This window comes from Phascolarctos cinereus, unplaced genomic scaffold, assembly GCF_003287225.1.
Source record: "Phascolarctos cinereus isolate Bilbo 61053 unplaced genomic scaffold, phaCin_HiC Scaffold_2;HRSCAF=192, whole genome shotgun sequence".
In the NCBI taxonomy this organism is placed as follows: Eukaryota; Metazoa; Chordata; class Mammalia; order Diprotodontia; family Phascolarctidae; genus Phascolarctos; species Phascolarctos cinereus.
In genome coordinates, this window is record NW_027555625.1 from 404,974,962 (window position 1) to 404,994,743 (window position 19,782).

Genomic DNA, 19,782 nt, shown 5'->3' on the forward strand with positions numbered 1-19,782 from the left:
CTGGATTTGGATTCAAAAAGAACTGAATTCAAATCCTGCCTTAGACACTTGATAGCTATGTGACTTTGGGCAAGTTATCTCTCTTGGCTTCCATTCTTTCATCTGTAAAAGGGAATAATAATAGTACCTTCCTCACAAGGCTGTGGTTATTAAATGACATATGTAAAATGCTTTACAAAATGTAAAGTACTACATAAATGCTAGCTGTTACTATCTACTTATTTTGGTTTTTCTGTTAGCCATTTTTCTTCTAATTCTGCCCCCATGGGGCCAAAAAGAATAAGTCTAATGCCTCTTCCATGTGACAGTGTGCCAAGTATTTTAGATATGTTAAATACTTGCACACAGCTCTCGTGTTCCCCTGAGTCTTCATTGGTCTAAAGAGTCCTAGTTCCTCCCGTTGATCCTAACCTGATATGGAACCCTTCACAAACCTGGCTGTCCTTCTCTGGACACTTTCTAGAGTTATTCTCCTTGGCAAAGAAAGGAGAAAGCTCATTCCACTAGTGTGCAAAGTACAACTAATCTCTGCCTAGTATGTAAGACCTAGTAAATTGCCCGAGGAAGAGTTTAAGTGACTTGCTCCTGGTCATACAGCTAGTAAAATTCAGAGTAAAATTTGAAAGCAGGTATTTCCAATTCTCAGTCCTCCTCTATCCACTATGAGACTTTGCCTCTCAATTTTGTCATCTAAAGAAAAAATGGACCTTGCCCTCACCAATCAGAGTTGCATGATTTTTCCTTAAGTTTATAATAAGGAGTATTAGGCATGTCATTCTTTGACTAGGGTGCCAGTGAAGTCAAATAGAATGCTTCTGTGTCAGTTACACTTGCCAGCATCTTCCCTATTAGCATATGAATAACAATTTTTACTGCTAATTTTTGAAATATGCATTTTTTTCTTTGTAACACAGCTCTCCATGTCTTTTTTCCCCAATGTGAAATCTTCCTTATGATGCAAAGACACAATTCCAAGTATCCCTTTGCATAAGCTATACTAATATACTCTACTTTTAATTTGGTTCAAGGATGACTCATTGTACATCATCCATCTTGTCTACCTCTCTCCCATGCCATGTTTGAGGGGTTCTCTTTAAATTTAACATGCATATGCACCTCTTTTTTTTTTTCAGGGCAAAACAAAATCTGCTTTATTCCTGGGATGGTTGGACCAATTCTAGAAATGACACTCATTCCTGAAGTTGAACTCCGGAAAGCCACAATCCCAATTTTCTTTGACATGATGCTATGTGAATATCAGAGGTGTGGAGATTTCAAAAAGGTAATAAATGAAGCAGAAAATGAATGTGGCATTGTACGTTGCATCCCTAATCTCTAACCCATCCCTCAGTAATGATTGTCTGTTCCTGTCTATAATGAGCTTCAGCTGTGGTCAGAGGGGGACATTTATGACTATGTTCAAGGGAGGAAAAAAAAATGTCAGATGGAATCTGGCCAGTATTCTACCATACTCTTGCTTGAAGCTAATATTAAAATGTACTTTAAAATTTCTACAAATCTCTTCAATCCCCTTCCTGATAACCTCCTTAAGTTGTGTTTAGAGAAGACTTTTTCCCCTTTTGTGCTTGGTTTGTGTTTTAACTCTTGGAACAAAGACGCGGATAGATATAGATGATATAGAGATGCAAACATTCGTATCTGTAGATAGGGAAGCAGCTAGATGGTAAGGGACAGTAGAAGGGAGTATGCAAGGATGGAGTGCTGGGCCTGGAATCAGGAAGACCGGAGCTCAGATGTGGCCTCAAACACTTGCTCCTTGTGTGACCCTGGGCAAGTCACTTAATCTTTGTTTGCCTTAATTCACTGGAGGAAGAAATGGCGAACCACTCCAGTATTGTTGCCAAGAAAACCCCATGGACAGTATGGCCCATAGGGTCATAAAGATTTGGGTGTGACTGAATGACTTAACTCATCTATAGATATAAAGATATATGTGTATATGCACATATTTATAGTGTGTGTGTGGTGTGTGTGTGTGTGTGCATCCAAGATGCCTATCATCAGTCAGACTGGCTGTATATTAAAGGAACCATATAAACTGGGGTAGATGAGATGCATAATTGGAGAGATCTCTAACTTTGTCATGTGGTGACAGAGATATGGACTAAAATTTTTGCCTAGCACAAAAGAAGAAAATATCACTTATCAAATCCAAGAGTCATTAATCATGAGGTGTTTTTTTTTTTGGTGGTGGTGGTGGTGGTGGTGGTGCTAGTTTTTTTTTTTTCAAATGAAAAGTCATCAAATTTGAGTAATGAAACCTTTTTCTTATGCCCAGTCAGCTGGAAGTGTTAAGAAGCCCCCATCCCCACCCATTAACTTTTAGACAATCACTTCCTCTTTCCTGATAATTGTAACATATGTCAATCTTACCTACTGCTTCAGAAGAAAATTTGCTGAATAATGCCTGAGCTGGTCTTATTCTCTGATCTCACCTGTGGGGTTAGAAATGTAACAAGTCTTGTATCTGAAGATGACACCGCAACTGTGGCAAATTAGAAGTGTTCTTTGATATCTTCCTTTCTGGCCATGGAGATAGAGTTTTCACTTAGCTATCACACGTTCTTACCTTCTCCCCATTGGGATACTGTTGTGAGAAACGCGACCTAGTTTAGGGATATAGTCTCATACCTGTGATCTTGACATCATTACCACCGTGCTCTAACCAAATGAGCTTATTTATCATATGGAAAATTTTGAGCATGCAGATTAGCTTCATTTTATTCCTGGAGTGCCTCACAGTCTCTTTCAGTGGAGACAAGGCAAAGAAAGAATCTGAACATAGACTCATAGACTCACCCAACTTCTGAGTGGGAAAGGATCGATCGTGTTGTCCAACCCACTGTATTCATAAATGAGAAGACAGGCGCCAGAGAGAAAGCAACCTATCCAAGATCACAAAGTTCAGGAATGTCAGAGCTAGGACTTGAACCCACTTCAATTCAAGAAACATTTATGAATTACAGATTGTTTGTAAGACATAATGGATAAAACGTTGGACTTGGAGTCAAGAATAGACTAATTAAAATTTTGCCTCTGACATTTACTGGCTGTGCTTCAATTAATTTCTCTGAGCCTCAGGCAGTTCTAAGACATCTACTAAGTTAAAGACATTTGAGTCAATGGAGAGCATCCTCATACCAATGAAACAAAAGTGTGGTGTCTTATTATTATGTGAAGGGAACTGTATTAGATGCTGTGGAGAGGAAGAGAAGGAAACAAGCATTTACTAGGTGTCTACTATATGCCAGGCATTGTGCTAAGCATTTTATAAATAATACCTCATTTGGAGCACCTAGGTGGCACAGTGGAATCAGGAGGACCTGAGTTCAAATCCAGTCTCAGGCCAGACACTTAACACTTACTAGCTGTGTGACCCTGGGCAAGGTCCCAATTGCCTTGCCCCCCCAAAAAATTTTTACCTCATTTGATCTTCATTCAGGCCTCTGAAGTAGATGTTACTATCATTCCTATTTTATAGCTGAGGATGAGGCAGACAGAGATTAAGTAACTTACCCAAGGCCACACAGCTAGCAAGTATCTGAGTCCAGATTTGAACTCAGTTGTTCTTGACTCCAGGCCCAGTACTCTAGCCACTGCACCACCTAGCTGGCTTTCTATGAATATGGAGATGAAAAATGACACGGTTTCATATCCTTGAGTTAAATAGTGTATAATTTTTGAGGATATGTGCCTGTGATTTCATAACTGTGAGGAACTCCTACTTATAAAATGTGCCTTCACTCATTCAGATCAACAACCTGTCTTTAATGTGTAATTAAAGAGTTGTTTATAGGAGTAAGAGATTGTGTCTTGCCCATAGTCATGTGGCTAGTATGTGTCAGAAGCAGGGCTTGTGTTCAGGTCTCCCTGAGTCTAAGACTGATGCCTATCAATATATAATAGGAAATGTTACATCTATACAAATAAGTATAATATCATACAGAATGGATTATGGACAAAGGAGAGCCAAGCAAAGTGCTATAAGAAATTTGAGGAGGGAAGGGGGAAGAGGATCAGGGAAGTCTTTATTGAGAAAGTAATATGAGAATTTGACTTTGAAGGAAGAGATTAGGGGACTGAAATATATGCAGGGTTTAGGGAAGATAGAGAGTCTAACCCAGACATGGGGAATGATGTATGCAGAGACACAGAGACAATAGAGGGCAGGCTGATTGGATGGAACATAGAATATGTGAAGAATGGGTTAAGAGGAACAAGATTACTGATTATTACTATAATTACTGTCATTAGCTTGTGAACTTGATCAAGTTACTTACTGGCTCTGGGCCTCAGTTTCCTCCTCTATAAGACTAGAGAGTTAAACTAAATGACGTCTAAGGTTCCTTCCAGCCCTATGATCCTGCTGTAGTGTGGCCTCTGGGTTCCTGTTCTTAATCTCCACTCTCATGTTTGATCTCCAGATAGTGGCTGACCACTTCTCTCTTAGGATTCTAGGAGTAATCCTGAGGAGTTGAGGTTTCTATTCTGTTGATCATCCTCCCATCTGATGTGCCAAGATCATGTTTATTGCTTTCATGACACTATTTATACATCACATCCTCTCCCATCCTCTTTTCCTTTTGCCTTCAATCTTTCCCAACACCAGGGCCTTTTGAATGAGTCCTGTCTTCTCATTATGTGGCCAAAGTATTTACATTTTAGCTTCAATATTTGACCTTCCAGTGAATAGTCTGAGTTAATTTCTTTAAGTATTGACTGATTTGATCTTCTTGCTATCCAAGGAACTCTCAAAAGTTTTTCCCACACCACAATTTGAAAGCATCAATTCTGTGGCACTCAGCTTTCCTTATAGGCCAACTCTCACAGCCATACATTGCTACTGGAAAAAAACATAGCTTTGACTATAGTGGACCTTTGTCAGCAAGGTGATGTCTCTGCTTTTTAGTATGTTGTCCAGATTTGCCATATCTTTTCTCCAAGGAGCAAACATCTTTTAATTTCATGGCTGTAGTCAGCATCTGCAATGGTCTTTGAGCCTAAGAATATAAAATCTGATGCTGCTTCCATTTCTTCTCTCTATTTGTCAGAAAGTGATGGGACCAGTTGCCAAAAATTTTTGATGTTAAGCTTCAAGCCAGCTTCTACACTCTTCTCTTTTACCCTCATCCTGAGGCTTTTTAATTCTTCTTCACTTTCTGCCATCCAAGTGGTATCATCTGCATATCTGAGATCGTTAGTATTTCTCCCAGTAGCTTTAATTCTGGTTTTTGATTCATCCATTATTCTTATGATGTACTTGGCATATAAATTAAATAAATAAAGTGACAATACACAGTCTCGTCATACTCTTTTTCCAGTCTTAAGCCAATGACTTGTTCAATTCCATGTTCAACTCCAATTGTTGCTTCTTGGCCTGCATACAGATTCCTCAGGAGACAAGTAAGATGATCTACCATTCCCATCTCTTTGAGGACTTGACACATTTTGTTGTGATCCGCTAGTTAAAGGTTTTAGTGTAGTCAATGAAGCCGAAGTAGATGTCTTTCTTTAACTCCCTTGCTTTCTCTGAATGTTGGCAGTTTGGTCTCTGGTTTCTCTGACTCTTTGAAAACCAGCCAGTTCTTCTGATAATTCTTGGTTCACATATTGCAGAAGCTTAGCTTACAGACTCCTAAGCATAACCTTGCTGGAATGTGAAGTAAGTGCAATTGCTCTATATTTTGAACATTCTTTGGCATTGCCCTTCTTTAGATTTGGAATATAAATTTATCTTTTCCAATCCAGTGACCACTGATGAATTTTCCAAATTTGTTTGCATATCAAATGCAGTACTTAACAGCATCATGCTTTAGGATGTTAAATAATGCAGCTGCAATTTTATCACTTCCTTTAGCCTTATTGTTAGAAATGTTTTCTAAGGTCCACCTGACTTCATTTTCCAGGAACAAAGTCCTAGATCAGTAACCACACCATCATGGTTATTGGTGATGTTAAGATCTTTCTTATATAGTTCTTCTCTATTCCTGTCTCATCTTCTTAATCCCTTCTGCTTCTGTTGTCTTTAACATTTTTGTCTTTTATCATGCCCATTTTTGCATGAAATGTTCCCTTGATATCTCTAACTTTCTTGAAGACATCTCTTGTCTTTCCCATTCTGTTGGGTTTTTTTCCTATTTCTTTGCTTTGTTTATTAAAAACAAATCTTATCTCTCCTTGCTATTCTCTGCATTCAGTTGGGTATATCTTTCCCCTTCTCCTTTCCCTTTTGCTTTCCTCCTTTCCTCTGCTGTTTGTAAAGCCTCATCAGACAACAATTTTGCTTTCTCGCTCCTCTTTTTCTGTGGAATTTTTTTTTTGTTGCTGCCTCCTATACAATATTGTGATCCTATGTCCACAGTTCTTCAGGTACTCTGTCTACTAGATCTAATCTCTTAAATCTATTCATCACCTCCACTTCATATTCTTAATGGATGTTATTTGGGTCATACCTTTGTGGTCTGATGATTTTCCCTGCTTTCTTCAATTTAAGTCTGAATTTTGTAATGAGAAGCTCATGATCTGAGCCATAGTCAGCTTCAGGTCTTGTTTTAACCGACTGCATAGAGCTTCTCCACCTTTGGCTGCAAAGTATGTAATCCATCTGATTTCAATATTGACCATTTGGTGATGTCCTTCTGTAGAGTCATCTTTTGGGTTGTCAAGAAATAGTGTTTGCTATGACCAGTGAATTATCTTGACAAAACTCTTAGCCTCTGCTTGCTTCGTTTTGTACTTCAAAGCCAAACTTTCCTGTTATTCCAGTATATTTTAATTTCCTAATTTAGCCTTCCAATTCCCTATGATGAATGTGATATCTTTTGCTTATGTTATTTCTAGAAGATGTTGTAGGTCTTCATAGAACGATCAACTTTGGCCTCTGCAGCATCAGTGGTTGGAGCATAGACTTGTGTTACTGTGATGTTGAATGGTTTGCCTTGGATTTGAACAGATAGCATTCTGTCATTTTTGAGATTATACCCAAGTACTGCTTTTCTCAATTTTTTATTGACTATGAGGGCTACTCCAGTTCTTCTGAGGGATTCTTGCCCACAATGATATATGTAGTGATCATCTGAATTAAATTCACCCATTCTTATCCATTTAAGTTCACTGACACCCAAGATGGTGATGGTTAATCTTTCCATCTCCTGTTTGACCACATTCAGCTGTTCTTGATTCATAGATATTACATTCCAGGTTCCTATGCAATATTGATTTTTATAGCACTGGACTTTCATCACCAGACAATCTACAGCTGAGCTTCCTTTTGGCTTTGGCCCAGCCACTTCACTAGTACAGTTAACTACTTGTAATTGTCCTCCACTCTTCCCCAGTAGTGCATTAGATGTCTTCTGACTTGAAGGGCTCATTTTCGGGTGCCATATCTTTTATTATTTTAATACTGTCCATTCAGGTTTTCATGGCAAAGATACAGGAGTGGTTGGGCATTTTGTCAGAACTCTCCACGATGACCTGTCTATCTTGAATAACCCTACACAACACACTCATATTTCATTGAGATATACAAGCCTCTTGTATTATAAAGCAGCAATCATCAAAACTGCTTGGTACTGGCTAAGAAATAGGGAGGTGGATCAGTAGAATAGGTTAAATATGCAAGACACAGTAGTCAATGACTCTAGTAATCTATTATTTGATAAACTCAAAGACCCCAGCTTCTCGGATAAGAACCCACTCTTTGAAAAAAAAAAAACGGCTGGGAAAACTGGAAAAGAGTATGGCAGAAACTAGGCATAGACCCAAATCTCACACCATATACCAAAATAAAGTCAAAATGGGTTCATGACTTAGATATAAAGGCTGATACCATAAGTAAACTGGGAGAACAAGGAATAGTTTACCTATCAGATCTATGGAGAACAGAAGAATTCATGACCAAACAGGAGACAGAGAACATTATGAAAAGCAAAATGGATAATTTTGATTACATTAAATTGAAAAGTTTTTGCACAAACAAAGCCAATGAAACTAAGATTAGAAGGAAGGTAGAAAGTTGGGAAAGAATTTTTACAACCAGTCTCTCTGATAAAGGCCTCATTTCTAAAATATATAGAGAATTAAGACAAATTTATAAGAACACAAGCCATTCCCCAATTGATAAATGGTCAAAGGATATGAACAGACAGTTCTCAGATGAAGAAATTAAAGCCATCTACAGTCATATGCAAAAATGCTCTAAATCATTATTGATTAGAAAAATACAAATCAAAACAACTCTGAGGTACCATATCACACCTATCAGATTGGCCAACATGACAAAACAGGAAAATGATAAATGTTGGAGAAGATGTGGGAAAATTGGAACACTAATACATTGTTGGTGGAGTTGTGAAATGATCCAACCATTCTGGAGAACAGTTTGGAACTATGCCCAAAGGGCTACAAAAATGTGCATACCCTTTGATCCAGCAATAGCACTTCTAGGGCTATATCCCAAAGAGATCAAACAAATGGGAAAAGGACCCACATGTGCAAAAATATTCATAGCAGCTCTTTTTGTGGTGGCAAAGAATTGGAAATTGAGAGGATGCCCATCCATTGGGGGAATGGCTGAGCAAGTTGTGGTATATGAATGTAATGGAATACTATCGTGCTATAAGAAATGAGGAACAGGCTGACTTCAGAAAAACCTGGAAAGACTTTGTATGGTCTGATGCTGAGTGAAGTGAGCAGAACCAAGAGGACTTTGTACACAATAACAGCCACGTTATGCGATGACTAATATTGTTAAACTGAACCCTTCTCAGCATTACAAGGATCTAAGACATCTCTAGAGGCCTCGGGATGGAAAATGCTGTCCACATCCAAAGAAAGAACTATGGAAGTCAAATCACTATCACTTATTTTTACCTTCTGTTGAGTTTTGTTTCATCTTTCTGATGGTTCCTCCTATTGGTTTTAATTTTTGCTTACAACTTCACTAATGTGAAAATATGTTTAATGGGAATGTAAATGTAAAGCCTATATCAGATTGTGCGCCATCTTGGGGAGGGTAGGGGGGACGAAGGGGGAGAAAAATTTTCAGCTCAAAAGCATATGGAAGTGATTGTTGATAAATCAAAGTAAATTAATAAAATTTTTAAAAAAGAGAGAGATCTAAGCCCCTCCACCATGACAAGGCAGTGACCCAGGAGGGGCAATTGGGTTTTGCAAAGGGATATTTACTGATGTTCTGCACTGGACACTGAGTTTGAGCCCACTCTGTCTGGGGATCAGTTATGTGCAGATGAAAGTACACCATTTAGGTTTGGGGGAAAGGGGACGTTTTGTATCATCTGCTCGAAGGCTGAGTCCACAATGCCCTTCACACACTGTGAGTCCCTAGGACGAGTAGGCTCAAACTTAAAGCAGTTGGTACAAAATATCTTCTCCAAACTGAGAGCACACTTTCCTTCCTACAAGCACTCTGTCCCTGAGAAAAATGGGCTCAAACTTGAAGCACCGAGATACTGAGGCATGTATGTAGAGTCCTGTTGTTGTTCAGTAGTTTCAGTCATGTCCGACCTTTGTGACCCCATTTGGGGTTTTCTGGACAGAGATACTGGAGTGATTTGCCATTTCCTTCTCCAGCTCATTTTACAGATGAGGAAACTGAGGCAAACAGGGTGAAGTGACTTGCCCAACGTCACACAATTAGTAAGTGTCTGAGGCCAGATTGCGACTCTTGAAGATGAGTCTTTCTGACTTTAGATTTGGTATTCTATCCACTGTGCCACCAAGCTGTCCCTCATATGTAGAGTAAATGGGGCTAAAATGTCCCTCTGGATCCCCGGCCTGGGAAGTCACTCCCTTGACCAGCTGGACCAGCTCCTTAAAAGATTTGGTTTCTTGGCTGGTGGGCCAACTCACCATTTGGCTGAGTTAATGGAGTTACTCCTCAGGACCAGGTGCTTGTGAGCTTAGCTGTGGCTGCTAGTGGCTCCAGTGATCTCTGTTACCAGTTCCCATTGGTGAGGGGACCTCTGATGGCTTTTCCAACCTTTCAAAGCTCATGAAGTCATAACATGGTCTTTCTGTTCTGGGTTTTGAATACTCATTTACCTAAGACTCCTTGAGTTGTTTTAGTCCTGTCTGATTCTTTGTGACCCCATTTGGGGTTTACTTGGCAGAGATACTAGAATGGTTTGCCATTTCTTTCTCCAGCTCATTTTATAGATGAGGATGCTGAGGCAAAAAGGGTTAAATGACTTGCCCACGGTCACACAGCTAGTAAGTGTCTGAGGCTGGATTTGAATTTAGGAAGATGGGTCTTCCAAACTCCAGGCTTGGCACTCTGTGCACTATGGCACAACCTAGCAGCCCCTAGCTAAGACTAGGATAGAATAAATGCAGAAGCAGCAGAGGTGCCATGTGTTCCTGGACACATGGCAGCTGATTTGGGTAGCTCCCAGCAGATCATACCAAGTAATGCTCTTAACTCAAAAGCTGCCAGGGAAGAAATGGAGAGATCGTTACTTCAAATGATTCATAAATACGTTCAGTTCTGGCTCAGCCTCTCCTGAGCCATCAGTTCTTCTAACTCCTCAATCAGACAAAAGGCTTTTCGTCCTTACATTGTTTCTTATGAACCCCCAGTCATGTTTCACTGGAAACCAGCTCCCTAGAGCTCCACTTATCGGATTGATGGTAGGCAGAGAATATTGTACATTCTCTTCGTGAATGCTCTAAGGACTGGGCTTTCATTGGTTTTCACTGGATCACAATGTGATCCAAATGAAAAATTGTCATAGTCTCAAATATGTGGTCATAGGAAGAATAGAAAGAAAGGGGAAAAGAGAAGATTGAGCTTGGATATTGAACTGGCAGGACTTGGAAGCTGTTTGGATGTGGAGGGTGGGGGGTGAGTAAGAGGACTCTAAGATGACTCCTTGATTTTGAGACATAAGACCTAGATTGGCGCTTGCCTTTGCTACTCACTATCTGTGTGACCGTGGAAGACTCACTTAAGAAGACTCACTCAGTTTCCTCTTTTATAAAATGAATGGGTTGAACTGATCTCTAAGAGCCTTTCTAATGCTGACAGTTTTGATTCATCGGTATCTATCAAGAGTGACTGGGAGAATTGTGATCCAATTTATGGAAACTAGGAAGTTAGGCAGGAGGCCTGGTTTGGAGAAAAAAGATGATGAATTCATTTTTATACACTATGCAAGGAGTGGAGGTTCCCGCTGGGACGTTAAAATGTTAGCCAATGGAATCAGAATGTCAGACAAATTATTTGACAGCCTTAGAATACACATCCCAAGCATAACCAAGCACCAAGTAGTTTCTTTGAATATAAGCAGACAGCTCTAGCCTTCAGCCATGTCAACATGGATTTATAGTTTCATTTCTTGAAAGTATTAGCTTAACTTTGATTTAAATGTTTCTTTTTGTTAAAAAAGAAAGAGAGAGAGAAATAAATCTTTGTAACAACTCCTTCGCCCCCCTTAAATGATCTGCCTTTTGTTAAAAATTTCATATACCTTTGATAGATTTCCCTTCCCCTATCATTCATTCTCAACCATCTATGGGCATATTCCAAAATTACTTTTCTCTGCTGTGGGCTGATCAAATGGGTACCATCTCTCTGACTAATGAGGTAAAAGATTTTATGTAAAGTCTCACTTGGGGTTGGTTTGGGCCTTGCCCTCTGGCTCTTTTATCCCCAGTGAGCAGCCCCTCTCACATTTCCTGAGGAGAAGAAGGGTCAGAGTCTCAGCAAGTTCCAACAGCTTTGAGATCTGTGAGTAGTTTCTCTTGAACTCACCAGAAGCCAGAGCCATTTCTAGGCTTGGGACCAGGGGTAGGATACAAGACGCCCCACGGGGATCCAGAAGGAGGCTTTCAGCCTTGGCCAGGCAATGCACAATGAATGTTGAGTAGCTCCCTCCGGCTTCACCATGCAAGAACTGGTGCGGAGCTGGCTGTTCTGTTACACATGCTACTAAGGGCTTCACAGTAGGGATGGTAAGGGCATGAAGGTGGAGACTTTTCTGAGACAGGGACCCTGCTACGCCCTCAGCCCTCCTGTGCCTTTTAGTCTTCCTTTCTTACTGATTCAGCTCAAACGAGGGGACGAGACATGGAGTTAAAAGACCTGAGTCGGCATCCTAGCTCTACCATTTATTTGTCAGGTCATCTAACCTCTCTGAGCTTCAGTTTCCTCATCTATAAAATGGGAATAATAAATAATAGAATATGATACCTACTTCCTAGGGCTTTGTTATGAGGATCGATCAAGATAATGCTATGTAGAGCTCTTTGTAAACCTTACTTAAAATGCTATCTAAATGTAGCTATTATCGTCATTAATAATTATGATTACCCTCCTTGCAGGGTTTTTGTAGGGATCAAACGAGATAATGGTTTGTAACAGGAAAATGTTCTACAAATGCAAGCGGATAGTATTCTTATCCCTGCTTTGTAGGATGATACCAGTTGTCCCAGGGATATTGTTTCCTTCTGCAGGTTGGATTTGCCTTGCCTGTCTCTTTCCTTCTGGTATTGGGGAGGGAGGAGACAGGTGGAAACTGAATGTTTTTTGCAAATCCCAGCCTGTGCTGATGAAGAGCATCTCAGGCTGAACCTCCAGCTTGAGAGATTTCTGACTGTGACCTTGACTCTCAGCTCCCTAGCAAAGACAGCCTAGGAATGGTTCAGAAGCAGCCAGTCTCCTCTCTCTCTCTCTCTCTCTCTCTCTCTCTCTCTCTCTCTCTCTCTCTCTTTCTTTCTGCCAGCACCCTGTAATTTCCCCCCTAGGGGCTGCATTGTAGCCTCTAGACAGCTGCTTATTTACTCCATTCAGAGGGATAGGGGTTGCTCCTTTCCCTCCCTGCTTGGCAAGGAAGGAAACACTTGTTATATGGTGGGAACATTCCAACCTTTTCTCGTGATATATCCATATACGAGATCCAGGTTTTGTTTTGTTTTTTTTCCAGGAGAGCTACTTTTTGGCTTCTATTATTTAGTAGTACAGCCTTAATAGTAACAATTGACATTAATAACCACCTGCCCTAAGCGTAGCTCTGGAGGGATCACACATTATGAGACAAGAGTCCCTCTTTGGTGAGTGTCACTACCCAGAAATGTGGCTGGCATTCAAAGCCCCCTACAAACTACCTCTCTATCCTTCTCTCTCCCTACCCCCCTCACACACAATCCCTCCTCCTTGAATACTATGCACCCTTCCAAGAATTCCTTTCCTTCCCCTCTTTGCTAATCTAAATACTTCTGGCCTTTTAAGGCTTGGCCTAAGTACCACCTCTTCCCTTAACCTTCATAGAGCCATTCAAACCACAGTGATCTCTCTCTCCTCTGAAATTCTAGAGGGGCTTAAACAGATACCACCTTTGTTGTTGCTAGAGTCATCTTTGTATGTAGTTATTTTATCTTTCCCAAATAGATTGTAAACCTCTTGAGGGTAAAGACCTTGTCCTTTGATTACATGTATTGTCAGTGCTTATCATACTATGATCCCTATGTTCGATCCATTGATAATAATAAAAAAAAAGAATCAATGGACTAATGAATGGATGAAATAACACATTTTTACTATGTACTAAGTATAGGGGATACAAATAGACGAGCAAGACAGTCCCATCCCTGAAGGAGCTCACATTCTAATGGGAAGAGACAATACCCATAGGGGAATGGTGCCCAGGGAGGGTTGCTTTGGTTTGAGAAGTCATAGGCATAATAAGTGAAACAATAAGGCCATCAGTTAAGTCCTTTTGAATCCAAGTAGCATTGATTTGATTACAGTTCCTAAAGCAAGAAATGGAAAGTATGTGTATACTGGGGGGCCGGGTTGAAGGGAAGGGGAAACACATGGTGGCAGGGTAGGAAATGGTCAAGATTAAGAAGTATAGTTAGTTTTGGGGAGGGGTAGCTAATAATAGAAAGCCACACAGCTCTAGGATGGGAATGCCAGGTTGAAGGGTGCAGCCTAAGTCTGACGTTAGAGGCCAGGTGGCTTGGGTAAAAAGTATCAAATTTCTCTGAAAGAGTCATAACTAGGAATTCTGACACCTAGAGTAAATTCAGTTGGTTAGGGAAGGATAGCACAGAAGACAAGAAGATAGTCCACCCCCCAAATGACCACTGGGTGGAGGTAGGGGAGCAAGGAAATGGCCAGCAGACCTTGGAGGTTCCTTTGCATCTGTAAACGAATGAAACAAATGACTATTTGGCGTATGACTCTTTGGAGGCTGACAGAATAAGCTGCTGAATCAACAACAATCTTATTCTTCTTTTGTCCCTTGACCATGACCTCTACATCTCCTCTTTTCAATTTAAGCACTTCTTTCTGTCAGTCTTCCTGCTGGCACAGTGGTAGGCTGTTCATGGAGGAAAGTGAGTCTTGGGAGAGAGGAAGTACCCCTATATGTCTTTCCCCCTCAGGTGTCGGGTTGGGACAAAACCTTGACGACCCTGCCTTGATTAGAGACCTTTACTTTGTCCTGAGGCTCTTAACTGAACCCCAAAGGCTCTCTCTTTGAGAATCTGCCCAAGGTTAAGGAGAATTCATTTCTCTAGTGGAGAGCTCTTTCAGATCCTTCCTTCCACACCCCATAGTGCTGTCCTCTGCCCCTAAAAATAAAGTAAACCTAAAGTCATCCCTTTCCTTTCCTGGTCCTCCTCTCAGCCTTCCTGGCAGAGGATAAAATGTGCTTCAAAATCAATCATTCAACCAATAAGCATTTATTAAGTGCTTACTGTTTGTCAGACATTGCACTAGGTCCTGGAGACACAAAGTCATCAGATATTATGGGTGTTTAGGGTTGGATTGCAAAGGGAACCATGTTCCGATAGGATTGCCTGGCCTATAGAAACAATCATTATGGTCATAATAATAACAGATTATGTTTTATCATGTTTTAAGGCTTATAAAACACTTTCATTGTGAGGTAGGTAGGGCAAGTATACTCATCCTCACTTTAAAGGTGAAGAAACTGAAGCCCTAAGGGTTTAAATGACTTTCCCTCGATTAAGTTCAGAACCAGAACAAAGATGCAGATCTTCTAGCTCCTGGTGGCTGGTTGTTTCCTTAGAGTAGGTGGCTCTGAATAGAATCTAAGAGTCCGTGTCAGGGCAGAACAATATGCCATCATGAAATGAGGGAATTAGACCAAAAACCTGAAGAAATGAAAGCCTCATGAACTGAATATACACTGTATGCAGTGAGCCTTGCACAGGGACTTTCATCAATAGAAAAATAGCTATTGACCCCGCACCCATGACGCTTAGAATCAGAAAGGGCTTAGAATCTCAAGAGACATGAGTTCAAATCCTATCTCTAACCCTTACTAGTTATGTGATCACGGGCAAGTCACTTAGCTTTTCTGGGCCAGAGTTTCCTCATTTGTACAATGGGGATAATAATACCTGTAGTACCTACCTCTTAGGGTTGTTGGGAGGATCATATGAGACGATGCACATAAGGTGCTTTGCAAACCTGAGAGCATTGTATAAATGATAGCTATAATCATGATTGTTTTTTGGTGGGTGTCAGAATACATACTGTTTTATTTAATGCTAGAATATAATGTAAAGTGACCCTTCCAAAAACAAAAAGTTTTTGAGTTAGTCATGATCTCAAATCTCGGTGATGCTTATGGAGCATGACCTTGACACTGTGAAGCCATGACAGCTTTCAGGCCAGGATGCTGAGCACTATGGCAGGACCATCTTTGCTTTCTGGATGACCCACAGGTGCTCTCCATTCTTGCTCAGGCTGGATGGTCTCAGGGGTAGGCTGAAGCCAAGAACTTGCTTTGAGACTGATGCATTTTCTTTCTTTTGGACTCTACCACCATTACAGTTTGAAAACGAAATCATCCTCAATTTGGACCATGAAGTGGAAGGAGGACGTGGTGATGAGCAGTACATGCAGCTGCTGGAGTCTATGTAAGTCTCAGGCACAGGGAGCCGGTGAGTCTATGGGGAAGAGCCCTGAGGCTCTCCTGTGAATCCAGCTTGTACATGACCTTGAGGGACCTGCAGCTGGAACCTTCTGCTCAGCCTGAGGATCTGCTTGAAGGGTTTCTCTCACAGGCTAGGGTTAGGGAGATTCCCATGAAGGTCTCACCATGTCACTTCCCTTACTCAGTAAATTCTACTAGCTCATTATAAATTCTGGGGTCACATATAAAATCATCTGTTTGGTTTTTAAAGCCTTTCACAACCTGTTCCCTTCTTTACCTTTCTAGTTTTCTTAGAATTTGTTCCTTCCCATGTACTTTATTACCTAGCCACACTGGCCTTCTTCCTGCTCCTCACATTTGACACCCTATCTCCTAACTCCCTTCCTTTTTACAGGCTGTCCCCCATGCCTGGAATGCCCTCCCTCCTCATTTCTACCTCCTGGCTTTGCTGGCTTTCTTCAAGACTCAGCTCAAACCCCACTTCCTGTAAGAGGCCTTTAATAAAAGCCTGTTGACTGACTGACACTTTTGTCTCACAAGAGAAGCCATTCTCCAATGGTTATCGAAAGATCTAGATCAGAGGTGTCAAACACAGGGCAGCTGGCATGGTAGCCTACAATCCCATCAGATTAACATGTAATTGGAATATATTTAACAAAATAGAATATAAATAATGTTAATATGTGGTTTTCTAAGTTAACAGGCAATCTGCAGGTTCTATTTGAAACTGACCCTATTTGTCTAGATGACAAAGGAAAGTCTAGCCTTGGGGTCTGAGCCAAGGTATTCACACTTGGGGAAAGTTTTTTTGGGAGGGCTGAGTCTAAGATGATTAAAACCTTCTTTCTGAGAGCCCCTAAAGTCCAGTCCAGGGGTGAGTAACCTGCCACCTCAAGGCCATATGTGGCCTTCTGGGTCCTTAGGTCCTTTTGACTGAATCCAAGTTTTACAGAACAAATCCTTTTTTTAAGAGGATTTGTTCTGTGAAGTTTATGTTCAGTCAAAGAGGCACATTTGAGGACCTAGAGGGCCAAATGTGGCCTCAAGGCCACAGGTTCATCGCCCCTGGTCCAGTCTGAGCCTCTCTAATGTAAAGATGATCTTTTCCTATATTAATGCCTAGTCTCCCTAATTAGACAGTAAGATCCTTGAGGGCAGGGATATGTCTTACAAATCATTTTCCCCACGTAGCCTATAGACTAGAGCTTCCACTAGTGGATGCTTAATAAATAATTAAATGACTTAGTCATTATTATTCCCATGAATTTTTGAAACCTCTTGCCTCAGGAGAAGAAAGAAGGCACAGTGGAGAGAATGTGGGTTAGGTCTCTTTACTAGCTAGCATTGCTTGTACTAGTTAAATTTTCCTTTCTGATGTCAGACGAGATACACATTTCTATGGAAATACAAACTGTACTTTCTCTATCTGCTAAAAGTTCTTGGGGAGTAGAAAAGAAGGAATAAGAGACTGTTATGGTGGAGTGGATGGGGGCATAGTCTTGGATTCTGGAAGCCTTAGGTTCTGATGCCTGCTAGCTATGTGAGCTTGGGCAAATTGTTTTACCTCTTGGTGCCTCCAACAACTTTCTAAAGCTGTATGTAAGTGATGGATGGACTGGTGATTGACCTCTGCTGATTGGAGGAAGCTTCCACACTGGTAGTTCCTACACTGATAAAATCACAGGTTCATATCCCCCATGAACAAAACAAGGACGATAATACTGATCGTCTCTAGGTCGCCATGTTGTTGCATGGCCCAGAGGACATAACGTTTGCCAAGTGCTTTACAGACTTTTAAGTGCTGTATAAATGTCAGTTATTATTATTAAGAGATCATTATTACAATCCTTAAGGAAGTTGAGTAGACAAGGTTCAATAAAAAGAGTGTTGGTTTTGGAGACAATGGACTTTGGTTCAAATCTAGGTTCTGCCTTTTGTTCCTCGGGTGGCCTTGGGCAAATCACTCTTTAACTTCTCTGGGCCTTAGTACCCCCTCCTCTATAAAATGGGACGGCTAGATTAGCTGACCTCAAAGGTCACGTTGCAGTTCCAAGTCTCTGATCCTATAAGGTAAATAGCCATTTAGCAAGTGACTTGTTTGGAGACTGACAGAACAGAGTGCTGAATTTCCACAATGATACCAGTTTTCATGGCCTGTTGACCATAGCCCCTATATCTCCTCTTTCCAGAACCAGCTGTTCTCTCCAAAAGCTTTCCTCCTGGCCAAGCCTGCTTCATGAAGCTCTCCATCATTAGGAACACATAGAGAAAGGCCACTGCTCAGACCTACAGCAATTCTGGGCTTACAAAGTGTTTGTGTGAGGCAATGCTGAAATTTTTAGCAGATGTCGTGGAAGGATTCCTGATGGAACACTAGTCTAGACAATTGAATTTATTGCCCATGGCTGTATTCTACCTCTGGAAAAAAAAAATATCACTGTGGATTATAAGACAATTGGTGGTAAAAAGGAAAGAAAGAATAGCCCAGAGATTTAAATGACATCAGCAGAAAAGAAATTGAAATGTGAAATGTTAGCATAAAGCAGTCCCCCTGCACCCCCTCCCCACACACATTGTAAAGGCCAAAAGAGAAAGGACAGTATAATTTACATAAGGAAGTCAATATTGCTGTAGTAGATCCATGGTCCATCTAGTCTCTGTGGGAGTTATGAAATGATAGACCGCAGAAGAGCATGTCAGTTGTCCTTGGTAGGAGGGAGCAGAGGACTGTGGAAATAACTATGGATTGGTAGCCAAAGGACTTGGGTTTGAATGCTGGTTCTTCCACTTTTCCCCTGTGAAACCTTGGGTAAGTTTCATTACCTCTCTGGACCTCAATTTCCTCATTTATAAGATGAAAGTACTAAACTATATGGCCTCAAAGTTCCCTGCTATTTTTAAACCTGTAAATTAGGGTTGTCTGGTGGCTATTCCTCACCTGACATCTTAGGTGGAGTCATTTTTTTCCTATGCCCTTCCTAAACCTGTTTCATCTTATAACAAGCCAAGCTTCTGATGTGAAAGTGCCTGTTGTTCAGGAATATCACACAAAAAAGACCGGAGTGATCGATCAGATCCCTGCAAGGAAATGCTGATCTTGTAGGAGGCCAGCTTCAGCAGTATCCTTTCCCTCTCTTCATCCTCTCTGAGCACAGGGCTCATTAAATTCGTTAGAATGCAAATGATTTTACTGGAGTGGGAGAATTCTGCTGCCCCCTTCTCTCTGGTGAATACTGAGATTGATTGTCCAGAGGAAAATGGTGACATTTTGCCTCAGTCAATATTTATCTCTTGAGACCACATACATTAAAAACATTCTAAATATTGACCAGGAACAAGACTATAAGTATTGTCAGCACTTTGGGTTTTTAAAAGGGGGCAGGAATACATCCAAGTCCAAAGGCTGTCAGCAGGTGAATTTTTATAAAAAAAAAAACTTTCTTGAAGAAAGGATTATTTATAATAAGAAAAATGTGATTATAGGCCTGAAAAATCAGAGACAAAATTCATTATTTCTCCCCAGAAACAGCATTTTTGGACATCCTCCACAAAGCAGACCAGTATCCTCGCCAAGAGTTTAGACCACAGTACAAAATTCCCAAGGGCTGAGGCCACTGCTCCTCCTTCCTTACCTGGAAAAATGCAGCCCTTTCAGTGCATCCCCTCTCCCTTCCCCTCTGCCCCGCATGACTATCTAAGACAGTTTCACGCTGAAGAAAGCCGGGCATCAGAATCAGCTGGAGTCCTGAGTTCGGCATTGCTTAGCAGCTCAGCTCATTGATTAACGCTCAGGTTCCAGTGACCCTGAGTCAACAATAAAGGTACGTTAGGC

General features: G+C 40.9%; 1 protein-coding gene across 2 annotated transcripts in view; it reads left to right on the forward strand.

The window, feature by feature from the left end:
* DOCK2 (dedicator of cytokinesis 2) overlaps nucleotides 1-19,782 on the forward strand; it is a 499,735-nt gene that overhangs the window by 433,477 nt on the left and 46,476 nt on the right. For both annotated transcript variants that reach the window (XM_078150544.1, XM_020992326.2), the window contains exons 33-34: nucleotides 1,134-1,282; nucleotides 15,848-15,933. In XM_078150544.1, coding sequence (XP_078006670.1) covers nucleotides 1,134-1,282; nucleotides 15,848-15,933 — 235 coding nt within the window. The remainder of the gene's footprint in view (nucleotides 1-1,133; nucleotides 1,283-15,847; nucleotides 15,934-19,782) is intronic.